This window comes from Mustela nivalis (genome assembly GCF_964662115.1).
Source record: "Mustela nivalis genome assembly, chromosome: 14".
Lineage (NCBI taxonomy): Eukaryota > Metazoa > Chordata > Mammalia > Carnivora > Mustelidae > Mustela > Mustela nivalis.
This window is the reverse complement of record NC_139033.1, coordinates 9,701,873-9,713,745: the sequence shown is the minus strand read 5'-3', so window position 1 is coordinate 9,713,745 and position 11,873 is coordinate 9,701,873. Positions and strand designations below refer to the sequence as shown.

The following is an 11,873-nucleotide window of genomic DNA, read 5'->3' as shown; positions in this document are numbered from 1 at the left end:
CCTTTGGACATTACTCCAACCTTCTTTGAGTAGCTCCATGGTTTTGGGCACCAGACATTCCAGGCTGATCTTATATTCTCCCTGGGTCAGCTCTGAAGTTAACTTTTTCTCTGTGGAGTCCCAACACCTTTTGGTGGATTTGGGCAGAGGTGTGCTCCTTATCATGGGGGTGTCACTACCCCTGTGGCTTCTTAATTGGACAGAGCAAGGGACTGTGTATGTAGATTTCTCTGTTTAAATCTGAAAAACCACGAGTTCACCCTGATATTTCCAATACAGCCCACTGCCACAATAACCTTCCAAGGCTTCTAGCTCTCCAATATCTGTATTTATCTGAGGAACAAACCTGGATCCCAAATCAGCATTAGATTTATTCATTTGCTGAATCCCACACTACACAGAGAACAGTTTCAGAATACCACTTTGGAAAAACAAACTTACGACACAGAGTTTAAGATTCATTCAGTGTGTGTCTGTGATTTATTTGAAATCAGTCAAGTTTTTATGAATTTCCCCAAAGTGTTGATTTGAATTTTTTTAACTATGCAAAATATCAACACATTTCTAAAAGTCAAAACTGTACCAAAAGAGAACACTGTAGGTTAATGATACTGAAATTTTAAAAAAGGAAACTACAAAAAGATATCCTTATAGACATGTCATTCTCTCTCCTAACCCTCCCAGGACATTCTCACCCACCTCCTTGGGGGAACTAATTTCATTAGTTTTGGCTTTATCCAGCCTGTGCTTCCTTTGAAAAAAATTAGAAGATTTAAGTACATTGTATCTTCCTTTCATTTGTTACACAAAATAAAGTGTACTATATATACTTTTTCGCACTTTGCTTTTTTCAATGAACACTATGTCTTAGTAATCACTCCAATCCAGTTTATAGAAAACTTCCTTTTCCTTCCTTCCTTCCTTCCTTCCTTCCTTCCTTCCTTCCTTCCTTCCTTTCTACAGCTGTATAGTACTCCATTGTGGGGTTGATCACTTCCTCAATGAATTTCCTACATATGGGCATTTTGGTGTTTTCAGTATTTCAAAATTACAAACAGTGCTGTGGTGAACAATGTTATGTGTAAATGTTTAGGTGGGATTGCTAGATCAGAAGGTAAATGCATGTGAAGTTTTTTAAAAGACACTATCTATTTCCCCTCCATTTAGTATCCCTACCAGCCATGTACCTATGTCCATTTCCCCAGGGTCATCAAGAGAGTATGTTGTCAAGCTTCTTAATTTTTTCTAATCTGACGGGTGAGAAATCATTTCTTTTAAGTTTTTTGAAAAGTAGTACACTTTCTGTGCAGTCTATCCAGCTTCTCCCTAAGATAACATCCCACGTAATCAAAATATAATGACCACAATCAGGATATTGACATTAACACCTCACTTTTAACTAAATTACAGACCTCATTCCAATCTCCCCAGTTTCACACACACTCAAAACTTCTGGTGTGTATTTCTATGGAATTTCATTCTCAATGTAGCTATAATTTGCGTTTCTCTTATGGTCAACGAAGTGAGCATTTTCCCTAAGTTTAAGGATCATTTTTCGAGCATTTTTTCATGAACTGTCTGTTCATATTTTTTGTCCATTTTTCTATCTGATTTTCACATTCCCCCCTCAAATTTAAAGAATTCTTCATATATTAATGATATTGGCCTTTTATCTACAATATATGTTGTAAATATTTTCTTCTGGTTTGTCAGTTATATTTTGACTTTGCTTATGGTGTTTTCCGCATGTAAAAGTTACAGAAGACTTTATATAGTCAATTGTATAAATCTTTTATTACATCTGAATTTTAAGCCATAGATAGACTTAAATGTATGTATGTATGTATGTAGTTAGACATGTATGTATTTTTTCACATACAAGTTGTGGAGGAATTCTCCCGTATTTTCTTCTGCATATGCACTTCTGTTTTTTACATTTAGAGGCCCATCATTCAGGAGTTTCTATTTGTGTATGTTGTGAAGAGTGGATCCTGGAGCAATTAAGTAAATGCAGCAAAGTATTAGCAATTCATGGAAGGCACACGGGTATTTACCACGGCTGCAACTTTTCTCAAAGTTTGACAATTTGAAAAATAAACAGCTGGGGGTAAAGCCTGTTAAGCAGAGTTTGCGGACGCTGACGGAGACGTGGGGGGCCCTTTAAGATAGGCCCCTCCCACCCCGGAAGGGCTCCTTCAAGCCCCGCCCTCCGCCTCTCCTCGCCCGCTCCCCGGTCAGTTCTGGCCCCGCCCTCCACAGCGGAGTCAAGTCACGTGAGCCGGGCTGCGGCGCCCCGCTCCGCGCCGTCATGGTGGCCCCGATGTACGGCTCCCCCGGCGGCCGGCTGGCCCGGGCGCTGACGCGGGCCCTGGCGCTGGCCCTGGTGCTGGCCCTGCTGGTCGGGCTGTTCCTGAGCGGCCTGACGGGTGCGATCCCGATCTCGGGACGCCAGTGGGGGCCCAAGGGGCCGGTCCCTCCCGACTCCCGCAGCCGCTCGGTGCTCCTGGACGCCGAGACCGGCCAGCTCCAACTGGTGGATGGCCGCCACCCGGATGCCGTGGCCTGGGCCAACCTCACCAACGCCATCCGCGAGACCGGGTAAGGGTTGGCCTGACCTCGCGCGGGACCGGCTGGGGTTGGGGGTTGCACGGGCGCGGGGCCTCGCCTGCCCCTAGGGCAGTGCTCCTGGCTCCCTGGGGGTCAGTTTCCCCGCCTCTTAGGTTGCAGCACAGTCACCTGGACCAGGTCCCTGGTTGGGTCGGGGCTAATGCAGTATCCCTCAGCTCGTGGGGATCAGCCCCTCGCCTTCAGCTAAGGGTGACAGTACCTCGGCTACACTAGAGACTAGATCCCTGCCACCCAGGCCCCAGTGCCTCCGTCTGGATCAGGTCCGCGGAGCACCGCCCCCCCCCCCACCCCCGCCATCCCTACCCCGCCTCTGGGCCAGAAGGCTTGTGATAGCTCTTCAAGGGAGAAACTCTCACTTCCTTGACGGTGGCTTATACCCCGTGGGTGCCTTCCTCTTGCCTCTGTTCCAGAACGAGGGCAGCAAGACTCGCCTGGATTCTAGGCCAGTGTGAAAACCCAGGATCCTTAAATTCTTGTAGACCCAGATAGTATTTTTGCTGGGGCTCTGCTCCTTCTTTCTCTCCTCCCCCCTGGCGCAGGCGAAAGTTGCTTTCCGAGATAGTAGCAGCCAAGTGCTCCGTCCTTGGTAGTCATGATTAGCTGTTGTTCTAACCCCCGCTGCCTGTGTGAGCTTCCTTGTCTGGGGCTCACATTTTGAGGGTATGCTCTGGCAGGGAGGTTGGGTGGTACCCTTCTCAGGCCCTGTACCATTCATTTATTCACTCACCTGATGTACTTGGCCTTGGGGACACAGAGCTGAGCAAGATGGGTCTTCATTCAGAAGGGGAGACAGTGCCAGAAGGGTAACCTGAGTCAGTGGTAGTGGGGAAAATCCACCTTAAAGCCTTGTCAGCCGCGCTCAGGCCCTGGATTAAGGCTATGCTGGGGATTTTAGTGTACCCTGCATTCCCCTCTTCCACCCATCCATTTTGCTGGCATGCATTAATTCCTGCAGGTGTTGGAGAAATACAGGACACTGAGGACATCCCCATTTTGATGCTTTGTGGCACTGGGGAGGGTATCAGGTAGAGGGAAGATTATGAAGAAGGGATTTGCGGTAGACGTAGGAGGTGGGTGGGGCTAATCTGGGAAGGCTCCTGGGAAGAGGAGGCCACAGAGTCTGCTAGTTACTATCTGTGGGGGGAGCTAGAGCTCTGTGGCTCTGTGGCTCTGAAATCTGGTGACCCATTCTCTGCTGACTCACACGTGTTTTTTGGCCCTGCCTAGCAAAACCAAGAGGGCATGACAAATCTCTGCTTCCACACTAGCTAGGAAGGAGGCACAGAGGTGAGGTCCATGTTGGGGAGGGGACCTTGTCCTACTGGAGATCCCTACTGGGCTGTGTTGCTCTGAATTATGGAAAGAGGGCTTCCTTGATGACTGTGCTGGATGGAGAGCTCTTTGTGGCCCAGCTCCCTTGCTGTGTGACCTTGGACAAATCACTTTGTCTCTCTGAACCTGTTTCCTCTCTTAAAAGTGAGGCTTGAAGGGAAATTCAGTGGGAGCACAGAAAGCACCTGTGTTTGTTTACTGAAGGAAGGAATGAGTGAAAGAGAAAGGAGCAGGTGTCCTCTGCCCCCATTTTATAGTTAGGGACACTGAGGCCCGAGGCGAGAGCCCAGGTCTCTTCCACACTTCTCGCCCTCTCATCCCGTTTCCAGCATCCTTTCTGTCCAGTTGGCCCCTTTAGCCCTGGGGGCTGTGCTGTAGAGAGAAGGTATTAGAAACCCCTATTTTGGGGTGGCTCAGGGGGTTAAACGTCTGCCTTCAGCTCAGGTCATGATCCCAGAGTCCGGGGATCAAGCATCACATTGGGCTCCCTGCTCAGTGGGGAGTCTGCATCGCCCTCTGGCCCTCCCCTCTGCTCATGCTCGCTCTCTCACTCTCTCCCAAAGAAATAAAATATTAAAGGAAAAAAAAAAAAGAAGTTTTCATATTGGAAGCAGGGAAACTGAGACCCTTAAGATTGACCTCTTAGAACTTAGGGATAAGATGAAAGAAAGACATCTGAGGTTTCCTGGCTCCCGATCAGCAGAACCTCTGAATTGTGGGTGATTGTCTCATTTTTCAAAGGATGAGGGCCAGGGATTTGACTCTTCTGTTTACCTGGATTGGGGATCTCTCCTCTTCCTGTCCCCCAGAATTGGCCACGGGGGATCCTGGGATTGTCAGGATAAATTCTATGTCCTCTTCCCCCCCGTGGTCTGTCCTCTTTCATTTGTGTGTATCTGACCTTGGACAACACTCCCCATGAACCCTGAAACGTTGAGGATTTGGTGCTTGGCCATCAGAGGTGCCCCAGGAGGCAGGGCCTGCGTGTTTGGTTCCAGCCTTGATTCTGGGGAGGCTGGACCCCTTCAGCCCTGCCTGACTCCCCAGCCAGCTGGTTGACACAGATCACGAGTCACCGTGGAGCTGGGGCAGGAAGTGAGTGCCAGTAAGAAGGAATTACCCTATTAAGAAGCAGGGAACCCGCTTAAATCCACCAGCTAAGAAGCAGCAGCCCAGTCCAGTAAAGTTGGTAGATACCATCCGGCTGTTCTTGGAAGTCAGAAAAGGTGAACCTATGCCGTCAAGAGTGAGAAGGACTGGTAGCCACAGATTAAGGTAGGCGAGTGTGTCCACGGTGCACTGTCCCCCCAAGCAGGGTGTGGGGACCAGGGGAGGTGTGTGATGCCCTGCTAGCACCCAGCGGTGGTCTGGTTTTCCTCAAATGTGGCCTCTTTAGAGGAGTCATCAGGCATTAGGCCCCCGTGACATAAAATCCCAGTGTGGTCCATAGACTCTCCAGAAAAAGAAAAAAGATTGGAGAAAGAGATCAGTGCTGCCAGCTTCTTATTTTTTTTTGAGTAAGTGCATTAAAAACAAAACAGAACTGCATTTATTGACCTCTGTTAAATTTTCTCTTCTAAAAGATCAGCTATTTTAGAATCAAGTGAGCAGAAAGGACATGTTCTTTCATAGAGAACAGTCTAATGGGTACATTTAACTTTAGAAACACTCGTTTCTAAACTCTCGTGGTTTTCTTTTGACTGGGGATGGGGAGTTTTGCAAAGTTTTCAGTTGGCACAGCAGTGAGGGACTCTAGAGGCCATTTGCCCTAGTTCGAGCCTCCCTGTTTTACAGATGGGGAGGTCGAGGCTGGAAGGGCCAGGAAGTATAGTATAGAGCAGAGTTTTAGGTTTACTCTCAGACTGATCTAGGTTCCTATCTTCGCCTGCCTCATCTCTGTGGTGGGGATGGTGAGAACCCTGCAGAGTTGCGGGGGTGGGGATGGGGGGTGGTGAGGTGGCGAGGAATCATTTGATTAGGCTTCGGGCCGAGGCAACAGAGGCATCCTCCGAGATCAACCTCGGGCTCTGGCACTGAAGTCTGGTGGCTTGAACAAAACCTCTTATATGGGAACGTCCCCCACTCAAAGTGTTCTGGAAAGATGGGGGAAACCCATCTATCTAGGTTTTCTGAGGACTCGGGCAAAGTCACTAAAACCCATCTAAATGGAATCCACACTCCCCCCCCCCCCCCCCCAGTTGCCCTCTGGAACAAGGCAGCACACAAGGAGATTCCGGGGGTGGGTGTGATTGTTAGACAAATAATTAACCTTTCGTGGTTAAAAAAAAAATCCCAGCAGTTTAGAAAAGTGAGACAGGATGTATGAGGTAAGTTCTCCCATATATAACCACTGTTAGCTCTTTCTTCCAGAACTTTCTATGCATAAATAGGCCTAAATGTGCATACTATGTGTAAGCACAGGTATGCATGCGTGCTTGTGTAAAATGCTGTCATACACAGTGTTGTCCTGAGTCTACCATTTATCCTTCTCTGATCCTTTTTTCTTCTTTTTTTTTTAATGTTGTCTCTGACATCTTGTCAGCACATGGTACCGCTTTCTCATCACAGCAGTTGCCCTGCTATGTCATTACCTGCTTACATGCCAGCCCCCCTCCCCTCAGCCACCCGTCACCCCTGCATTAGCCTTGGGAAGGCCAGGCCTGAATGCCATTCACTCTGGCACTCCCTGCCCTCCATGTCTGGCACCCGGTAGGCTCTCAAAATGGCTTACTTGATGAAAGTATCAGGTGAGCGTGTTTTGATCGTCTTTTCCTCTCTAGAGTCCTCCCCGGCCACAGCCGTTCTCGCCCTGGAGCTCTTGGGTGGTTGGCTGCCTGCCCATGAGACTGTCCTGGCAGATCCTGGCTCTGCCTTGGTTTGGAGATTCTTCTTGGTGCCCCTGGTTTTTTTCGTGGAAATTGCCTTAACAAATGTTTGTTCCTAGTTACAGAAGCCACCTGGGCGAATAGTTTTGTGTCCTAGGAGCAAGAATGAAATCCAGAACCATAAAGGAAAGGATGGATAGGATTGGCCGCACAAAACCCCCCCAAAACCTCTATAGGGTAAAAGCAAAAGCAAAAAAATCAATTAAATCAATTAAAACACAAACATATTTTCAATATTAGTGACAAGCAAAGGGCTAATGTGTACATAGAGAACTTCACGAATCAATAAGAAAAGATAAACACAATGGAGAAAAGTGACTCAGGCACTTGAACCAAAGAACTATAATTGACCCATAAAAATTCAAAAGCAAGTGTAGGGGCGCCTGGGTAGCTCAGTTGGGCAAGAGTCTGACTCTTGATCTCAGCTCAGGTCTTACTCTCAGGGTTGTGAGTTTAAGGTCCGCGCTGGGTGTGGAGCCTACTTTCAAAATTAATTAATTAATTAAATTTTAAAAATTAAAACAAATGTAATTGAAGTAATTAAAGGATTATAATTAAAACAACACGATTGCGTTTGTGTTTTTCCACCGTTGCCTTGGCAAAGATGAGAAAGATTGGTAGGAATCATTTCAAGCAACGGAGTGGGCAGACAGGACCGGGTACGTTGTGGGGGGGTAGCGCACAGCCCGGTGTGGGAGTGGGCTGGTAGTGTTGGCCTCACCCGGCCATTAGTTAGAAATCCAGTGTCTCGGGCCCTGCCCCAGATCCTGATCCGAGTCTGCCTCCAAACCAGGTCTTCAGGTGACATGGCTGCACATCTGAGTTTGGAAAGTGCCACTTCCCAGAAGGAGCAGGAGCCTGGAATTGAACCCCAGCCCTGTCCTTTGCCAGCTCTGTAAGCTTCGGCAAATGTATCCGCTCATGTCGGGCACCAGTGCCTTGGAACGAACCACCCGCCAAACCTGCTGGCTTCGCAAATAACCAAGGGTTATTGAAGGATCCGGGGGGGCAGCAGGGCAGCTCTGCTTCATGCCGTGGGTCTGCTCCGTGTTTCTCTCATGTCCCTGAGAGCAGCGGGCGGCCGGGGCGTGTTCTCCTGCAGGCGGCAGAGGCATAGCAGAGCAAGTGGCAACAAAGGAGGCTTCTCAAAGGGTCGTCTTCGACCTGGCACACAGGCATTGCCCTCCATTGGCGAAAGCAAGCCAGATGACTGAGCCCAGATTGGTGGGGCGGGGACGGACTTGGACGTGGGTAGAAGGGACCGCAAGGCCACACGGCAGAGGCCCCGGATAGGACGAGGGCAGCAGCGTGGGCTTCCTCGGTTGCGATGCCCGGTACCTTCATCGCCTCCTCTTCTGTGCTGCGGGGAACAGCAGTGCCTGCCTGGTAGGATCATGGGGTTGTCGCGAGGATTGAATGAGTCCGTGGACAAGAAGTGACTAGAATGCCGTCTGGCCCAGAGGAAGCCCTCGGTTGACCCCGACTGGTGTGATGGTGGAGGCTGGGATGTGGATTAGTACAGCTCTGGGCCGGCGGCTGTTTGTCAGTGCTTATAAAGTTAAAAATACCTGTGCCCTTTGACAAAGCATCTCCCCTTTGAGAGATTTCCACTGACATGTGCACAAAGACAGACAGACGGCCATTCACATAAATGTCCGTTCCTCACTGCGTCTTTTATGGTTTAACACTGGAAATGGCCGTGTGCCCAGCCTAGGGCTGGCTGTGCGTGTGCCCCCCGGGCTGACCAGTGTTCTCTCCCCTCTCCGTCTAGGTGGGCCTTTCTGGAGCTGCGCACGAACGGCCGCTACAATGACAGCCTGCAGGCCTACGCCGCAGGCGTGGTGGAGGCCGCCGTGTCTGAGGAGGTAAGGGCCAGGTCGGGGAGCCTGAGGCTCCCGCCTCCCACCCCACCCGGCACGCACCCCCGGAAGCTTGGAAGGGTCCTGAGATGAGGTGTGTGTGGTGGGGTTGGGTGGGAGGGCTGCTCCCGCCCTCCATGTCGTTGGGCAGCAAGAGCTCACGTGCATTCCCTAAAAACTTAGGCTAGGTACTGTTTGATGCATATGAAATCATGAAGCCCAGTAGCGAAACATACGGACTGAAACGTGCAATGTTACTCATCCCTCTGAGCCCCACTTCCCAACCCCTGCCCCCAGAGGCACCATCCCCCTAAATGTCTGTTCATTCATTCATTCATTCATTCATTTATATTGAGATATAATTCACATGCCATAAAACTCACTATTTGAAAATGCACAATTCAGTGGTTTTTAGTGTATTCACAGGGTTGCCCAACCATCTCCAATACCCAATTCCAGAACGTTCTCACCGCCCCAGAAAGAAACTCCATACCCATACCTCCCCTCTCCCTCACCCCAGCCCCCGGCAACCATTAACCTACCTTCCGTCTCCACGGGTTTGCTGATTCTTGACATTTCATGTGAGTGGGTGGTCTTGTGTGTCCGGCTTCTTTTCCTCAACATCGTGTTTTCTAGCCTCATCCCCGTTCTGGACCGTGTCAGTCCTTCGCTCCTTTTTGTGGCCCCGTAATACTGTCTTGTATGACGGACCACGTTTCATTTATCCCCGCATCCGTGGGCAGACTCTTGGATTATTTCCACTCTCTTACTTTTGTTAAACTGGTTTTATCACGTGTGCTGAATCCTCAGGCAACATACCGTTCTGCTGTACTCGATCTGGGGTTTTAGAAAAGTGTGAACCTCCATTTCAGAAGGTGGCCCGTAGCAGAAGTGGGTGAGTTGTCACAGTGACAGCCAGTCCCCCGCAGTGTGGGTGGAGGTGTGACAACCACTTGGAAAGGTCATTTGGCAGTGGTGGCCTTGAACCTGCACATGCCCTAGGGCCGCCGAGCACCATGTGATGGAGCTTTGGGAAGGAATCGGCAGTACAGACGCCTCCCACAGGCTGGCTGCTGAGCGGGAAAGAGCAGGTGACAGATGACTGCACACAGGGGACACCCTGTGGTGAAACTCACACTTCTCATTCTGACAGCTGGCAGGGACCTGGACGTCCACTTGGGACCTTGATGTCTGTGGAGCTACTCAGACGCTGGGCCTGGCGGGTGCTGCTTGGGGTATAGTGAATGAGCAGGAGTCTGTCTCTCGAGGGGCCCCTAGCCTGCCAGGAACTGAGGCAAGGCCCCAGGGGCCCTGCTATGAGGAATCCCGGACATACGTACCAGGAGCCTGGCCCATGAGAGCCTCAGCCCTCACACTGGCCTCCCCGCCTTACCGAGAGAGGTGTGACCAGCCCAGTGAGGCCCAGAGAGCTGAAATTACTTACCCAGGGTCACACAGCCAGTGAGCAGAGGGGCCAGCATTCAAACCCAGCTCTGTCTGACCAGAGTCTCTGTTTCTAAGCATTTTGCTCGGCTGCCCCCTACCCCCCCCCCCCCAGCCTCACTGGCCTGGGAGCTTCTCCTGAGTAGTGATTGTGTCCTGTCCCCAGCTGTGACCCCTGCACCAGGCCAGAGCCTGATAGAGGACAGGCATTTGGGAAATGCTTCTGGAAGTACTGGAAAGCTGCATGGAGGAGGTGGCATCTCTTTGAGGCCTCTAGGGCAGAGGAGAATTTGGATGTGTTTCAGGGAGATGGCAGTGTGCAGGGGAGTCCCTAAGCGATCAGTCTTGGGGTACAGGGTGCTGCCACCATCCCCTCACGGGCCTGTGTGTCTTGGGAATATTTCCAGCGTGGTGAGGGGCGTGGCCTTGGCCCCGTGAGGTCTGTGCTTTGGGAAATTACAAATTCGCACATTTCCAGGGTTCAGATCTTGACTCTGATTCATTGCCTGGAGGACCTTGGGTAAGTTAGTCACCTACCCGTGCCTCAATGTCTTCAGCTATAAAGCAGGGATGGTGGGGATAGCACTTTCCTTCCAGAGCTGCCGTGAGGTTTGCACAGGTCTGTTCATACAGAGTGCCATTCTTGTGAGCTCTGGGCATGGACCCCTTCCCTGTAGTGCCACAATATAGGGGACGTCCCTCCCCCTGCTGGAATGCCAGCTGGGTGCATTTGAGATTCCGGGCCAGGCCTGGCTGACCTCAGCCGGGCTCACCCGTGCTTCTGCGGTCAGCTGGCAGTTTGGTGAGGGGGCAGCTGAGTGGCTTAGAATGGTCTCCTTCATGCGTATGGGGGTTGGCTCTCTGTCAGCCGGGGTGACGGGAGTGATGGGGCCGATGGGGCCGACATGGTCTTGAACCTGCCAGCGGCCAGCCCAGGCTTGTTCACGTGACATCAGGCCACTTGAGGGCTGGCTGAACCGGTCCGGCATTCACTTGCACACGTGTCCATTGTCAGTTCCCTGTTGTGTCCTCGGGGCTTAGGACAGGACGTGGTAGGGGTGCGAAAGTCGTACTTCGTTGACTGACCAAATACATCTGTAGCTTGGGGGTCTCCGGTAGCCGAGGAGGCCTGGTCTAGAACAGACTTGGAATGCTAAAGTCTCTCAAGAGAGGGGGGCATCCAGAAGCACTGGGCCCTGATGGGACAAGAGTGGGAGGGGTGAGAAGGGCCCCGGGGGGAAGAGAACCCGCGTGCGCAAAGGCGCGGGCCTCACCCGGGCACTGTGGTTCTCAGAGGCCTGGCTGAGGTTGAGGAGTCTGAGCCCGAGTGGGGAATCAGCGGGGTCCCTGGCAAGGCTGGCAGCCCGGCCCCCCTGCACCTGCCCTCGCACACCTTGCCTGCCCCACAGCTCATCTACATGCACTGGATGAACACGGTGGTGAATTACTGTGGCCCCTTCGAGTACGAAGTTGGTTACTGCGAGAGGCTCAAGAGCTTCCTGGAGACCAACCTGGAGTGGATGCAGGAGGAGATGGAGCTGAACCCGGGGTCCGCTTACTGGCATCAGGTGGGTGCGGCCCCCACGCCCGCCGGGGGGGCTGCTCTCGGGGTCTGCTCTCGGCACCTGCCGCGGCTGCGGCTGCTGCTGGCCCGGCTGGCCGGCTGCCTGTCTCGCCAGCCCTTTCCCCCTCCCTGCCTTCCCCTCTCTTCAGCCGTCTAGCCATC

General features: G+C 51.5%; 1 protein-coding gene across 2 annotated transcripts in view; it reads left to right on the top strand.

Annotated features, from left to right (window-relative positions):
* Positions 1–2,239: 2,239 nt before the first annotated feature.
* Positions 2,240–11,873, top strand: part of PLBD2 (phospholipase B domain containing 2) — a 22,468-nt gene continuing 12,834 nt past the window's right edge. Inside the window, exons 1-3 of one of the 2 annotated variants that reach the window (XM_082699063.1) lie at positions 2,240–2,598; positions 8,617–8,710; positions 11,557–11,715. In XM_082699063.1, the coding sequence (XP_082555189.1) occupies positions 2,309–2,598; positions 8,617–8,710; positions 11,557–11,715 (543 nt within the window). In that variant the 5' untranslated portion in view covers positions 2,240–2,308. Of the gene's footprint in view, positions 2,599–8,616; positions 8,711–11,441; positions 11,716–11,873 lie in introns of both variants that reach the window. The other variant, XM_082699064.1, reaches the window with a different exon arrangement.